A 16,389-nucleotide genomic window follows, 5' to 3' on the forward strand; every position below is an offset into this window, starting at 1 on the left:
CTATTTTGTGATTTCTCTGTGACTGTGACTCTCTGGCCAACTATACAACCAGAAAAAATAGTGTGGGAAAAATAGAAAAAAATTAAAATGGATACATTTGTTGAATTATTTTGTTTTTCTTCTGTCCTTATATGGATTGCCAGGTTTGTTTTGGGCTACACAGAGTTAAATAAAAAGTTTACATCCTCCATGTTTCTGGGTTAATCTGTTAAAAAAAAAAATCAGTTTTAAAAGGATCATAAGGAAGCAGTGAAAGTTGTGTCATGACTCCAGGCTTGATCTGGAGAAGGCTGTTTGGTAGGTAGTTATACCTGCTGTGTCTGTTTCTGAATCTTATGAAGAAGGAATCTTAAATGAATATTAGAACTGAAACTTTCTCAGTACTTTTTTAGAGGATTTGAAAGATGTCAAAGGCAAAGAAGAAACTCCAGAACCTGCTAACATTTTTATTTTTTTCATTATTAATACCTTTTTTCCCCTTTCATGACTGTCTTGTTACATAAATTAAAAAAAAAAAAAAAACTGTCTGAAACCTAAACCAATCCACCAACCACACTTGCTGGTTAAAAAAAATCTCAATGCAATTTATTTGGAATTCTCAAAGGGTGTACAAACTTTTGATCTCTGTGAACACTCCAGTATCCACACTCCCTGCAGAATAGTGCGCGCTCTCTGGGGGCGAGAACCTTTTTTTCCGCGAGGCGCAGTGTCTCCTCCCACATCATGAATATTCATGAGCTGAGTGGCCTGCGTGCCTTGCGTGGTGACGCAATGCAACAACTGCGGGTCCCGATTGCTGCAGCCGCTTGTCATTGTGACGAAGATTGGCACTAAGGTAAGCTGTCACTCAAAATCTTCTTTTTTTACTCCCTATCAATCAGGCAATCTGGGCTTCGCGCTGTAAATGCTCCAGGCGCGTGCATAGTAAGGCGGCTAGCCGAGGGGAGACGGGTGCCGAGGGTTCGCTTTTACTCCGGTGTTAGAGCGGAAAATACCATGGCGCTGTTTCGGCAGCGATTTTCTGCGCTGACGAAGGACGAGAGCATAGCGAGCAAGGCCCAGCTTTTTTTTTTTTTTTTTTTTTTTTTTTTTTTTTTTTTAAATGCTTCTCAGTGGAAGTGCGAATGGCGCTAGCCTGTAGGGAGGGATACTCCGCAGTCCCTGCGTTTGATTGATAGGCAATGGGCAGGCTTTTATTCCAGTTAAAGGAGCAGAGCGAAACAGCCGATATTTTGTTTACAACTAGTCGAGAATGTTTTCTCATGCGGAACGGATGACTTTTATTTTTTTAACGGTTTTTATTTTAAAATATATATTTTATCAGTCCAAAATATTTAAGTAACTATAACAATCCGATACGAACCATTAGCCTATAGAACAGGTTTCCATTTTTAAAAAAATAAAAATAAACTGTTGGATAACCTCTTTTTTTTTCTTTTTTTTTTGTTGTTTTAACGCTACGTCCAAACCCGCATACTACCCTACTAAACAGTACGTTAGAATAGTAGGCTCCTGAGGGAGTGCGGTGTGTTGTGGCATACTGTGTAGTAGAGTAGTACGCACTGGCCATAAACATGTTCAGGAGAAACATGGCGGCTCTGGTGTTACAGAAGAAAGGGAAATACCTAACGGATATGTAGCACGTTGTTGAGTTGTTTACGATCTAAAATGCTGCTAAATTGATATTTTGCTTACTCTAATATCAGTTTGAAGAATTTAGTTTGTAAAATGGTAGAAAATAAAGTAGTTTCGGTTGATACTCGGCTTTAGAGCAGCCTTGCTAACTGCGCTACTGCAGTGAAGACACACTAAAGCAGTTTCCTAATGTAGCCAGTGTTTATTATTATGATTATTTAAAAATATATATATTCGTCTGTGGAATAATTACACCAAAACTGCTTTACAAAAATAAAACCAGCCCTTCTGTCTTCTCCCCTTGGTTCCTGTGAGTTCAGTGACCCTTCAAGCCCCCATCTTATGTTTCACTAACACGCCGTGTGCTACATTTAGAAATGCATTTAGAAGCTCGAGTCACAGGCTTATGAAGCTAACTGTGCTGAAATGTAACCTTTTCTCATGACTTTGGTCATTTATTGCCTGAAATGAGTGGGTGAAACCACTAAAAATAAAGCGTGGTTGATGTGGATAATGGAAAACGCCTGTGTGTGTGCAGTTGTGAAGTCTGGCGCTAGAATGCTCCAGCGTTGCCAGCAGCAACAGTAACTATGATGACGTCGCCATCGTCGGTGTCCATGGAGGAGTTTCAGGAGAATCAACAGGTGAGGAGCAGCATACCTCCATCATCACCACTGCTGCTGCTGCTGCTGATAATAATAATCATAATAATACTCATAATAATAATAGTAATAATAATAATAATAAACAGTTTTCATTTCAAGTCCAAAATCTCAAAATGCTTTACCTCCATCACCACTGCTGCTGCTGCTGCTGCTAATAATAATAATAATAATAATAATAAACAGTTTTCATTAAGTCCAAAATCTCAAAATGCTTTACATCCATCACCACGGCTGCTAATAATAATAATAATAATAATAACAAACAGTTTTCATTTTAAGTCCAAAATCTCAAAAAAGATAAAAGATACCAAATGAGCAAAGAATAAAACAATACAAGTCAGGTAGGCTTTGTTTTCATTCCCCTCATCACAGACAGATGAAATGTTAGGAACAGAATATATTCCCCTCAGACACGGTGCTACAGTTAACCCGAAACAATGTGAGACAAGATTAACACAGTGACAGACAGTGCAAATGTCAACAAATGCATTCAATACAGACAATAAACTGTACAATAACTGTACAGTAAATACCACAAAAACAAAAGCTCTGTTGCACAGTAATATTCTTGATCGTGTAAATGTAAACTTACATGATTTAACATCATGTTATTGTTGCTCAGGACTTACATGTTTATAGTCCTGAGCAACAATAAGAACAATGGCAATCATAAAAAAACAACAAATAAATAAAGTAAAACCAAAACAAAGTAACTTCTTTATCCTGATCAGCATTGTGGTGGATCTGGAGTACACCCTGAATGAGATGCCAGTCCATCACAGGGCATCACACACACACACACACACACACACACACACACATTCACACACTCATTCACACCTAGAGGCAATTTAGCATAGCTAGTCCACCAGCCAGAATTAGCTGAAGCTTTTTTAAAGAGTGAGAATCAAGGCTCACTCTTCCCTTGCATTTTTGAATCAGACTTTTATCAAGAGCAACTGAGATGAATTCAGTGCTAGTGTGTAGCTATTAAAATAATCATCTGGCCCGGGGAATATTCCAACACAGGCTAACGTATGGCAACATGACAATACAACAGGATTGTTCTGTATTTTTTGGTATTTTACAATAGTCATGTTCCAGTAGAAATGCTGAGGCTTAGCAGGAGGTCTGCATGTGAGGAGAAATAATAAATGACAACACATATCAACTAAAAAATTTTGGTTTTATTTACTTTATTTACATAGTATGAGATACAGTATATGTAGTTTACTTTTTATGGAGTACAAAAATTGCTTTAGGATTCCTTGTTCACTTGAAATAATTCACCCTGACATTTTTCTCATATTTAGAGATATTTAGAGATCCTTGGAAATACTTTTAGGGCATTAATTATGAGAATTATGGGAATAATTAGGGAATTCCAACCACTGTGGTCAGCGATGAAAAAAATAAGGACATGCAAGGCTAACTCGAGATTTTTCACAACTCACAAAACAGTATTTATAACTCTTCTTTCAATCAAAGCCATTGTTACTCCCTGTCACATGCCTTCAATCACATGGGCCTGAGTTTATATGAGAGACGGAGACAGACACAGAGAGTGCATGATTTCACCATGTTTTACTGAAGGTTTTGATCGGGCGATCATGTCATGCTGTTCAATAACATGAACAATGATGCTCGAGTGAGCACATTTTAGGAATATATTCTTTTTGGGCTGTTCAGGTTAGCTGAATCTAATTCGTTGTGTGCACTTGTGATTTGACGGGGGGAAGAAAATCCGGAAAGAACTTCACAGGCACTTATAAAAATGGAACACCTACAGAATCAAATCCTCACTTTGAGTGTCAAAATTAATATTTAATTTAAAATTAATATTTAATTACTCAGATACCACTGAGTACTGTAACCCATGCAATTATAAAGGAGCCTATTATTTTATGCTGACAGAGCTAACATTAGAAGTAGAGCTAGATTATGTGCCTGTATCACATATTGATTTTACATATGATATATACATAGGTATTTGTTACTTGTGTAATGTGTTAATGGTATATGTGGGTATACAGTGTATACACTCGCAGTTCACTTTTTTATTAGGAACACGTGTACTCCTGCACATTTATCCAATCAGCCAATCATGTGGCAATGCATACAATCCTACAGGTACAGGTCAAGAGCTTCAGTTAATGTTCACATCAAATATCAGAATGGGGAATAATTGTGATCTTAGTGACTTTAACTGTGGCATGGTTGAGTATTTCAGAAACTGCCGATCTCCTGGGATTTTTATGCAAAATAGTCTCTAGAGTTTACACAGAATGGTGCAAAAACCAAAAACATCTAGTGAGTGGTAGTTCTGTGTGCGGAAACGCCTTGTTGATGAGAGAGGTCAGAGGAGAATGGCCAGACTCGAGCTGACAGGAAGTCTACAGTAACTCAAATAACCACTCTTTACAACCATGGTGAGCAGAAAAGCATCTCAGAACACACAACATGTCAACCCTTAAGGTGTTCCACTCCTGTCAGCCAAGAACAGGAATCTGAGGCTACAGTGGACACAGACTCACTAAAACTGGACAGTTGAAGACTGGAAAAAGACCAAGCGACATTTTTTCAAACCTGTATCTGATTGTATGCATTGTGCTGCTGCCACATGATTGGCTAATTGGATAATTGCATGAATGAGCGGGTGTACAGGTGTATAATATATAATATGTAATATAATGGCATTGTAGAACTTTGTATTGCAGTGTACTATTACTCATCAGTGATTCAGATTCAAATTTACAGTTTATACCTAAAATCACTTTTATTTTTTTTTTAATATTTAACAAAAAACTATACATAATTTGAGCATTTCAGAATACAGTATGCTGTAATTCTCATACGTTAACTTAAATCCCTCTTTCAATAGACATACGCATGTAGGCGACTGAAAATAAAACACTCCTAAATCATTCAGATGTGGATTTTTTTTCTGCCTTATAAATAATATTAAAAACAACATTACAGATTTCACTTGTATGATTACAGACAAGTTAATTTTGACATCACGGCACATAATATATACTGTGTATAACACATTGTGCCTTGAATTACTGAATTACTAACAGGATTTGTTTTGATTGTAGTGTACAGTTAAGTCTCAGCAATTTGACATTGCACAGTATTTAGGTTAGATAATCATACAGTCAAGACAGAATATTAAAACTAATAAATCAGTATCCTAAGGAAATGCTTAGCTGCTTATGTCAGTTTTCAGATATTAAGTGGAACCACACTGTAAACTATCCTTAACTAACATTTGCCAGATTACAATCAAGGACTTTAAACAAAAGCTTGCTCTGAAAAGGGCCATTCTCTGCTCTCATCCCATGTAACTGTACAAAACAAAGCAGCTTTTCATTCATGATCCTCTATTGGGTCCTTATTGGATGTACTTATTTTATTTATTTATTTATTTTAATGATATTTATTTATGATGTTTGTGTTTTAGTGTGAAGCATCTACAGTTATATATTTATGTTCAGATTTAACCATACAGATTTTTGTGCATTGCTTGCAAGCATCATATGAGTGTCCTTATCCAAAGAGGTCCTCAGAGCTATTGTGCGCTCCACAATTATTGGCACCCTTCTTAAAAATGAGCATAAATTGTATAAAATAAACTTTACATACAATAATTAAAGATTTCCCTTCAGCAATTTTTTAAAATAAATAATATTTTCTCAAAATGATTAAGGCACATTTTAAATAAAATGCAAATTGTCATTTGTCATAAAAAAAAAGTTCATTTACTCTCAGTTTGGAAGAACTTGTTGTCTTTAAACATGTTCAATTCCCTGGGGTATAAATATGAGGTTACACACATGTAAAATTCCTTTGTAAACCATTAACATGGTTTCAACACAAATGAGACAGACGGTTGTTTAACAATACAAAAGCAGTTAAAATACCATTAAGCACAATTAGGATTATAACAAAAAAGTATCAGACAATTAGAAATTTGCCAGGAATTAGGCCCATGAACACACAAGACTCAATGTTCTATGTAAGTGACCACAAGGTTGTGGGTTTAAATTCACAAACTGAATAGTTGGATCCTTCAAATCCCTTAAAATCAAGACCCATAACCCTTAACTACTCAACTATATATTTGGATAAATGGATTAAATCACTTCAGAAAAAAGCATCTGTCAAATGATTAAATATAAATGGCTAGTAAAAAATTGGTGTGTGTGTGTGTGTAAACCTCATGTCCCCCCTTAGGCTCTTATCCTTGAACATAAGCACCCCCTTTTGTTCTGCCTTTTTCTCCTTCCAGTTTTGCGGATGAAAGATGTGCTGTGTTTTCTTTTACAAGAACTAGCAACTGGATGAACTGCTAGCATCATCACACGTCATCCAACACAGTACTACAGCTGAATTTGTCCCACATCTCCTTTCTCTCACTTTCTCACTTTCTCTCTCTCTCTCTCTCGCTCTCTCTCTCTGTCTCTCTGTCTGTCTGTCTAGATGCAGGAGGAGGAGCACTCAGTGGGAGAGACAGATGAAAGATTGGAGGAGGAAGAGGAAAGAGAGGAGGAGGAGGAGGAGAGCGGCCCGGTGCCAGCCGACCCCCAGACACCCATGGAGGCCCAAAAAGCCGCCATCTACAGGTAAAGCCCTCTTGTCTCACTTTCTCTTTCTCTCACTCTATGTAATCATTTTCAGTTTACTTTTAGACACACGTGTGTGTGTGTATGTGTGAGACAGGCACCCCCTGTTCCCCTTGCTGGCACTTTTGTTTGAGAAGTGTGAGCAGTCCACGCAGCGCTCCGAGTGTGTGACGTCGGCCAGCTTCGACATGGACATCCAGAACTTTGTGCGGAGTCAGGATAAGGAGAGCAAGTCCTTCTTCAGCGAGGACCCTGAGCTCGACAGCCTGGTGAGGAGTCTTCATTACCCTCCATCTGTCCCACTAGTTTCTCTTTATTGAGAACTAAAAGCTACACAATGTATCATTTATTAATCCTGCAATATTGGACTTGTGGTTGTGATGAATTGTGGTTGAAATAATACAGTTCAATCTTGTAATCATGCTATTTTTTGTCCATATCATGCAGCACTAATGAGAACTTCTAAAGTAAAAATAAGAAAAGCCATGTCTAGTTATGCCACGTCACTATCAGCTGGACATCATTTCTCCTGCATAAATTAATTATACAGGGTCTCTGATGGGATGTTAAGGGCCTGTTAGCTTACAGCGCTTGTGGAAGTGCATTTCAGTGTTCAGGACGCAGTCAGGTGTCTAATATCCACCCTTGTTCTGCAGTGGGGTTATTTATTATCTCAGAGCCTGGAAGTGCCTTTGAATTAAACTGGGCAGTACCAGGCAAATACACTGAAATTTAAATGATATAACCTATACCTGACAGTTATACCATTCATTCAAAGAGTGACATTTTGACTGAGTGAAATGGATGAAGGGACAAAAAATTGCTACATAATCAGTATATAAAATAGGCCTCATCAGATAGCAAAGGCTTTAGTCAAATATTGGCCCACAGATGAATATTAAAACATAATGTGTAAAGTTGTATAATGTGCAACAGCAATGTGACAATTTTAAAATCATGGTGAAAACAGATGTGCAGTTTTTTTCTGCATTTTGTGGTTATTTGTTTCTTTGGGTTTTTGTGGCATTTTATTTTAGAAATAAATTAATTAAATGCACATACATCTAAATTGTAATTTGTACAATTATTGCTGTATTTTTTTTTTTCTTTCAATTATACTGAATTTACTTTTGCTGTGCCTAGTCAATAGGAAAGGGTATGGCTATTTCTGTGCATTAGATAAAACTGCCCAGTCATTATTTGCTGTTGTATTGCGATATAGAAATTTTTCTCATTGTATATCCTAATATCTTTTCTCATACAAGACAGAAAGCAGTCAGAGTGTAGGGGCAGAAAATTAGGAATTACAGGCCTTTCTCAGAGGTTGTAGGAGAATACATTATCACTGAAACAGCTGCCAAAGGCTGAAATATGAACTCACACTGTGGGCTGCTACACTGTTTATACTAATGGAGCCTCTGTGCTTTACAATGATTTGAAACAGATGGTGAAGGCGATTCAGGTGTTGCGTATCCACCTGCTAGAGCTGGAGAAAGTGAGCGACCTGTGTAAAGACTTCTGCAGTCGCTATATCGCCTGCCTGAAGACTAAGATGAACAGCGAGACTCTACTGAGCAGCACTGATCCGGCCAGTCCATACTCACCTACGCAGGCTCAGGTACACACACTCACACTCATGCACAGTCTCACATACACACACAGTCCATTGGGACAGAACTTAAACATACAGTACTGTCAACATATGTTACATATATGCATATACCATATTTTTATTAGTTATAAATATATTTTGGTGTGAAAACTAAACAGCAAACAGGACTATATAGATAAGATGGTGCTTAATTTTAAAGGTGCAGAGTTTTGTAATTTCAGAGATATAATAGAAAAAATGTGATTTGCAGTACTGATATTCAATAGATATTATATAGATCCCCTTTAATGTTTAAGCATATAATTATTCATTGAGGTGTTTAAAAGGTTTTCTTTGTGTGTGTTCTCTTAGACTCCTAGCTCTTTCCCAGGGACTATGAGTCCACAGGGGATCGTAGTACCAACATCCGCCTTACAACAGGGCAGCCTTACTGTAACGGCAGTAAACCCCACACAGGTGGTGTCAGGTATGCTTCTGAGCAGACACACTGCTACTTTAACAACATTCTGTCCTTCATCCACCACTATGTTACACTATCTGCCATAACATGTACTGAATTTTTATGACATTTGACATTTTATGATGTGTGATACATTTTTCTGTGTGTGTGTGTGTGTGTGTGTGTGTGTGTATACTCAGGTGGCACAGTCTATCAGCCCGTAACTGTTGTGACTCCACAAGGCCAGGTGGTAACCCAGGCCCTCTCACCTGGCACAATACGCATCCAGAATTCACAGGTGACACACACACACACACACACACACACTCACTATAAACTAAAAAGACTAAGCACTATGAAATGCACAATTTGTTAGAATGTCATTTGACCTAACTTTCCACTATCACAGTCCAAGTGCAGGTGCTTGATCAGGGAACCGCAAACTATTTGAAGAACCACTCGCTTAAGACCTGAATCATTATGTAATCAAATAATGCACAGCATAAAATAATAATAACCGAGTTTACAACAACCAAGTTGTGCTTTTTGCACAGAGAACACATTTTACCATTTTTTCCTTCATTTTTTTTACGCACCATAAATATACCATCATAGACGATGACTATGCACAAGTCGAGAGACGTTTTTATGCTTTTAGCTAGTTAATAAGAGTGTAGAGCTGCTATAAGAAAGTTTTAATAGCATTATCATTATATGCCATATCTCTTTAGTTTAGTGTAATGATCAGTAAAATGGTTGTTTTCTCCATGGCCTGATTGAATTTCACTCAAGATTACAAAACCTCCTGGACTTTTCAAGTCATTTTAATTGAAATCATAAATATATTTGCAGCTGGTCATGTTGTTACAGCAAGGAAATGACACCACTCCCAAGTTCCTGACATCAACCGTTTTTTTTTTCTGTGTTTGTCTAAACGCAGAAGTGGGAAGTCTTATCTTAGAATTATGTCATTTTTGAGCTTGGAGCATTCAAGCTACAAAAGTGGGGAAAAAATATGGACATCTCCATTAAAGCATGGATTGTTCTAAAGTAAATACTACTATAAACTCTAGTAGTGAAGTGATATTTGATTTACTGTTGACAGTGTGAGCGGCCATGTTGACATGATGTCATATGCTGAACTTTTGGGTTTGGGTTTGAGGAGATCTTCCAAACTTTCTGAGTTGAGGGGGCGCTTTCTTTGTTTTTTTCCTAGTCAGAGGTTATGAGTGTTAGTCGAATGCAGCATAAGTTCCAGATCTGCAGTGTTTTGGTGCAAGAACTGAACCTTTTTTGCTGATTGAGAACCGACTTGTTTGAAATGGTACCAGATTAGGTCCCAGCACTGTCACAGGACTATACGTGACTTCACTCACGTACTGTCTGAGACCCTCATTCTTAATATGTATACACATTCACTTTGACTTATACACACTTGTACAGACATGTAAACACACTATCTAAACCACTGAGTGTTTCCATATGTGTGTTTTCTCAGCTCCAGTTACAGCTGAACCAGGATCTCAGCTTCCTGAGTCAAGATGAAAACTCGTCTAAGACCAAGCGGGGCATTCTGCCCAAGCACGCCACCAGCGTCATGCGTTCTTGGCTCTTCCAGCACATTGGGGTGAGGAAAGGCGTTCACTCATTCATTTGGGAATGTGATATTTAGCCAAATAGTAAAAAAAAAAAAGTCAAGGAGGTTGGAGGGTGGAGGTGCAAAAATCTGGTTGCGCAAGAAACTAGAAACTTGTATGAACTATTTAGTGAGACACCATTAACCTATAAACTTACATCCATTGCCTCATTAACTCAGGATTTCTTTAAATTCTGGTTTCTACATTTTTTAAAGTATTTTATTGGAGTATTTTAATCGTGATGTTAGTGATAATTTCGCTTATTTAAAGTGTTTATTTCTTCAAAGAAGAAGAATTATTTGCTAATAGGACATAAGACAATAAAACAATTTAAGCTTGAAAGTAATATGTATTAGGTTTAATAATCTTATATTAATTATACAATAATCTCATAATAAGAAATATTAGATGTGCTGATATTCAATATATTTTTGCTAGCAGTAAGAGCTTACACTAAAGGTTTTTTTTTTTGTTTTTTTGTTTTTTGCACATGACAGTGTAACAAATCAAATTTTTTGTCACATCCAGACTCATCTGACAAAAGAAAAGCTCATCAGAGTAGGTCATGACTGCGCGTAGAAAGAAAGAGAGTTAAGAAAGGTTTGAGAAGGGGATGACAGACACATGATGGCTGGAAGCAGGCATTCACAAATGGCCGTACACCACACACACGTCAGCTCCCTCATCTGACTAGACGGTTGGAGGAGCTAATGAAAGGTCATCAGTGATGAGGAGATCAGGCATGCGATGGAGTGTCATCTCACAGTAAGACATTGTTCTAATGAGACTGTGGCTGACACACACCGCTCCGATTTTTAACACAAAAGAGTTAATGAGGCAGTCATTTCAGGTACGCACCCGATTAGAAATACTCATAAGACCACAAAATTTCCAATGGTCAGTTCAGTTGGTGGAATTTCCTTCACTAATTCAATAACTTAGATAACTTCATCTTCGTGATTTTTTTTTTTCCATGTAAATTCTGAAAATTTGTACTGACTCAGTCAGTGATGCAAATCAAATAATGAGGGAAGATATGGATTAAGAGAAGAAAGCACAGAAACAAAATCATTGGTAAAAACTGGCTAAAGGTCTTTCGATGAAAATGGTGAGTCTATGGGATCACCTAGAGATAACCACAAATTGAGTGAGGTGGACATACGGACTCGACTACATTATTCTAAATGTACAAATGTTGGTCTCTCAGCATCCATATCCTACAGAAGAAGAGAAGAAGCAGATTGCACTGCAGACTAACCTCACCCTGCTGCAAGTCAACAACTGGTGAGTCAATGTCAACAAATACAAGAACAAAACAGCTCTTTAGTAGCAGTGCACTGGAGCAAATGGAATAAATAAATCAGCACAAATCATGCAGCCAGGTCTCTTTGGATTTTCACTGCTAATGATTTGATTTTTCTGTAAAAAAATAAATAAAAATAAAAATGTAACTTAAATATATTTTAAAAATTCACCATTACTATCGTACACATAGATAGAGGCTTTGATACTGGACTGCTAATGCTCTCTCAGATGAGACTTCCTTTCTGTGGTGGCTGATTTTTCAGTGCCATGCCCTCATAGCTAAACTGTAATCCGCATACCATGCTGTCCCATTTATTATTGCGCATTTAAATAATGAATTATCTCGTTGATGCACTGTGAAGTGAGTATGAGTTTGTGCCAATTGTGCAAGCACATCAGTGATAACATTGTTGTATTACAAATTGAGCTTTGCGTTAGACAATCTTGTCCTGTTCTCACCCGTGCTATTTTCTAGACAAAAAAAATTAATAATTCCTTCACAGTGGATCTCCAAACCCACTTTGAACTAAAATTGCAGCAGAGACACAAGGCCGAAATGATATTTTTCTGACTTCAGGATAAGGCTTAAAGGTCCTCACAATTATTACAGACACGATTTTATAAAACTACACTATTATTATCATCATCCACCATCAGTACAAATATTTCATTTAACTACTAAATGAAAACAGACTGAATTATTTTTTCTGTAACAATGTAAAAACAAACCTACACATAGCAACTCCAATATCATATTTTTAGATTAAAATTTTCTACCCTTATATTAAAGTCATTATGACATTTCAGATTAGTTTATAATCACAACAACATTGTAATTATTCTTGTTTTTCCTCACTGATCATTTCTGATTGGTTAAACCTTCATCCCTAATTTCTCAGGTTCATAAATGCGCGAAGGCGGATCCTGCAGCCGATGCTGGACGCCAGCTCATCAGAGGCACCCAAAAACAAGAAGAAAACACCACAGACTCGTCCACTGCAGCGCTTCTGGCCAGACTCCCTCGCATCCTCGGTCTCCCAGCAACAAGTTACCATGGAAGATGGTATGTCCAATCATATAGTAAATAAACACTGTGATATTTACAGCTGGTGGTTAACAATGAGTTGTTGAGGTCTTGAAGAAGCGAATTGCTAAATTAAATTGTAAAATAATGGAATACAAATCTTTTAAAGGTGCAGTTTGGAATTTTTAAAGTTTCTAAATCTTAGAAAATCTTAGAAAAGCTGGGATTCACAATAGTGCCATGCAATGGGTCTGGCTAGTTTCTTCATTTCAGGCTACAGTTTAGATTTTTCTGGCCCTGAAATTGGCTTTCCCTAGAAGGAAATAAGGAATAAGAGGGGGTTTTAAAATAAGAGGGGGTCAGTTGGAGCAAAGGGGGAAGGCTTATTAGTGGTTCCAGTGCATTTGCAGTTTGACCCACAGGTAGCAAAGGAAGCTAATATTACAAACCACTCCTTTAATTTGCCCTATTGATTTTCACACAATTTGGATTATTGTTGATTAGAACAGCATTTTATTGTTGTTGATGTGCTCAGGTACCATGGTATCAGTCAGTATGGTAGGAGGAGAGGACGGGCTGCAGACGCTGTCGTCCGATGGAGCAACGCTGGCCATGCAGCAAGTGATGATGGGAGGCCACAGTGAGGATGATGAAGACGATGATGAAGAAGAGGAAGAGGACAATCTATCCCACGCCGACATGACCAGGCTAGGTCTGGAAACCAGCGACTCACTGTAGGAATGAGAAATTAGATTTACACACACGCACACACACGCGCACACACACTCTGCCAGGGATGTCGAGAGACACATTAAAGGATATTGTTAAAGAGATATTGTTTAAGAAAGTGAAAAAAACGAAGGAATAAGACAAAAAAAGAAAAAGAATGAAAGAAGGAGAGACATTTTCTCACTGTGCAGTCAAGTGCATGATCATGTACTGTATGTCACATTATGGACAATCAGGTTGTCAAACATCCTGATGATTAATCGATTGGAAGGCTCAAAGCCATACACGCCAAAAAATGCAGTTCATGTACACACACATACACGCAGACACGCAAATGATAAGCACAATCGTACAACATGTATGGGGTTTCTTGCACAGTGAGGATATGCATCAGTTTCATTTCAAAAATTTTTTTTATTTGTTTGTTTGTTTATTTGTTTGTCTGTTCAGCAGCACAAAGGAAACCTCATGCACTTTTTAGTATATTACTGTAAACAGCCATGTTGAAAACAGCCAAAAGAAAAGAAAAGAGAATGCATAGGTCAATGCTGGATGATTTGGCTTTCCTTGTCCTCATCTCCTCGGATGAGATTGTGTCTCTTGCATGCCTGTGTTTGCGTTGTTTTCAGGCACCAGAGAAGAAGAAACTATTTTTATATTTACACTGCTGATGAATTGGTGCCCCTTTGCTTTGGCTCAGTTTTGCTGTGTTTTTGGTAAAGGACAAGTTATGTTGGCGATGATAAAAGTCACTTTTTTTGATATGATGGCCCAGTTTTGGGGGAATTTTGATAAAGCTTAATACCTGAAAATACAAAGAAAGAGCTTTTGCTATAGTGATAAGTAGGAAAAAACACAAGGCCTTAGATGTTTCATTTTACAAACTGAAACTGGCCTCATTTTTGTCTAATTAAACTGACCAGCACTTCTGCTACAGCTTTAGTCTCCATGAAAACCAACACGCATTGAAAGTGACAGTTAATCAATTACTAAGACTTCCCACTCTGAGTTACAATACTGTTTTACACACCGGTGTCGATTTTTCCTTTCAAAACCACATGCTTACGGGGTTTATAAATGTAAACGTGCAGTAAACTTGTTAATGTCACCTACTACATATTTGCTATTCAGTTGGGATTTGTCCACTACTCCATGACAGCTACCTATCTAATTTAAAATTCTAATTTAAAATGAGCAAATTAATCCTAGCTTGATAGCAAGTTGATGTAGGTCTCTACATAGTCTAAAGAAGATGACGTGTGCAGATCAATAATAATAAAATACCTTCAACTACATTGTGCTTCTGGCCAAGTGGACTTGAATGAAATTTTAGAGTCAACCCAATATTCGGACTGATATTTCCTCCATTCTATATCCTTTAGCCTGTGACTCAAAACTCTTCTCTCTGTCATCATTTAAGGAGTAATTATTTATTTAAAGGAGCAGTTTGAAATTTTAGAGCCCACTGTTGCCTATGAGGTGAATTGCAATTGTAATGAAAACAGTGACTCTTGTGAGTTGCCTTTTAAGGATGAAGGAGAAGAGCTGAGCAGCTCTGTTCCAGTGGGCCAGAAAAAAATGTAAAGAGAAACCTTAAACAAAGAACATATTGAGATCCCTTGCATCACAGTATTTCTAATCACAGTATTTCCAAGGAGGTATCACTAAGATTGTACAATTTTTATATGTCTAGCAATACTTTTAAAAATTACAAACTGCTCCTTTAAATGTGTTCAGAGGAATTGAGTAGAGAGAAAAGAGGAGGCTTTCTCTTTCTGTTCCATGATTCTTTTTTTTTTCTTCTTCTTCTTCCCAACCCCCATTCCCCCCCCCCAAAAAAAAGGTAATGACGACAAAATTATAATTAGAATCTTATAATCATAACAGCAAATCTAAAATCCATGAAAATTAAATTAAAAATAATGTATGTCTTATTTGGCAGATTTTGTTTTGCGTCAGTTCCTCTCTCTTTGATTCTGCTCGAATCCTTTTCCTGCATTTCAGTACAGGAAGTGCTGCAAGAAAAGGAAGCACCCATCAGCTCCAGGTTGTGCCTTCTTGCCCCTAAACTGCAAAAGGCCATTCATGTGATGGATGTAGGGAAAGTTGACAAAGGTGTGATAAAAACAGACTTAAAACCCATAGTATATTTTATCAAATAATATTTAAGAAAGGGAAGCTGGTAAAATTTTTCAGGATGCATATCATAAACGGTCCATAAGAGTTAGATCTAATCAAGGCTTTTGTTTAAGAACACAATCACCATTTCTATATTTATCACCATTATTGCAATGGAACACGTACAAGCTGCCATTTTGGCCTCCGTGAACATTTTTCCATCACAACTGAGCTGAGACAATTAGTGTTTTGAGTATGTAAAGATTTATTGCATGGGTTTGTACTTTATTGCTGTAAAGAAATAAAAACACTATTATTTCCGAGCATTGTTATACTTTCCAAAAGAAAACATGTAGGCCTACAGACAGTGTGTGAAGTTGCACAATGTAACCTATTAAGAAAAAAAAAAAAGTACAGTGGGCCAGTTTTGAATTTCTTAAAGTCCTTCACTCCTGGTATGCTCCATATCACGTTCATTAAAACTGTAGCCGATATTTTTTATTGTTGTTGTTGTTGTTGTTGTAGTTGTTGATTTTTGACTGCATTTTGCCAAATCTTAACATTTTAATTTCTGAAATCCATCCATTTTAAAGTATGAGC

At 37.3% G+C, this 16,389-nt stretch overlaps 1 protein-coding gene across 2 annotated transcripts; it reads left to right on the top strand.

Moving 5' to 3' along the window:
• The first annotated feature begins 718 nt into the window (after positions 1 to 718).
• Positions 719 to 16,109, top strand: pknox1.2 (pbx/knotted 1 homeobox 1.2). Of its 2 annotated transcripts, XM_026931749.3 has the most exons (11): positions 719 to 835; positions 2,174 to 2,279; positions 6,783 to 6,925; positions 7,023 to 7,194; positions 8,370 to 8,543; positions 8,889 to 9,003; positions 9,177 to 9,274; positions 10,475 to 10,603; positions 11,821 to 11,897; positions 12,818 to 12,981; positions 13,478 to 16,109. In XM_026931749.3, the coding sequence occupies exons 2-11, from the start codon at positions 2,226 to 2,228 to the stop codon at positions 13,678 to 13,680; spliced, it is 1,329 nt and encodes a 442-aa protein (XP_026787550.1). In that variant the 5' UTR covers positions 719 to 835; positions 2,174 to 2,225; the 3' UTR covers positions 13,681 to 16,109. The 2 variants fall into 2 exon arrangements, with proteins under 2 accessions (XP_026787550.1, XP_053085901.1); XM_053229926.1 differs by lacking the exon at positions 719 to 835 and having other exon boundaries at positions 1,090 to 2,279.
• The last annotated feature ends 280 nt before the right edge of the window (positions 16,110 to 16,389 follow it).

Source organism: Pangasianodon hypophthalmus, chromosome 26 (genome assembly GCF_027358585.1).
Source record: "Pangasianodon hypophthalmus isolate fPanHyp1 chromosome 26, fPanHyp1.pri, whole genome shotgun sequence".
Classification (NCBI taxonomy): domain Eukaryota; kingdom Metazoa; phylum Chordata; class Actinopteri; order Siluriformes; family Pangasiidae; genus Pangasianodon; species Pangasianodon hypophthalmus.

What these genes read in the sequence shown, in the direction of transcription:
- pknox1.2 (XM_026931749.3), top strand. Translation starts at nt 2,226, where the DNA reads ATGATGACGTCGCCATCGTCGGTGTCCATGGAGGAGTTTCAGGAGAAT. An exon ending in ACCCTGAGCTCGACAGCCTG is followed by an intron (nt 7,195 to 8,369) that starts GTGAGGAGTCTT and finishes GATTTGAAACAG; the next exon opens with ATGGTGAAGGCGATTCAGGT. An exon ending in CCCCACACAGGTGGTGTCAG is followed by an intron (nt 9,004 to 9,176) that starts GTATGCTTCTGA and finishes GTGTATACTCAG; the next exon opens with GTGGCACAGTCTATCAGCCC.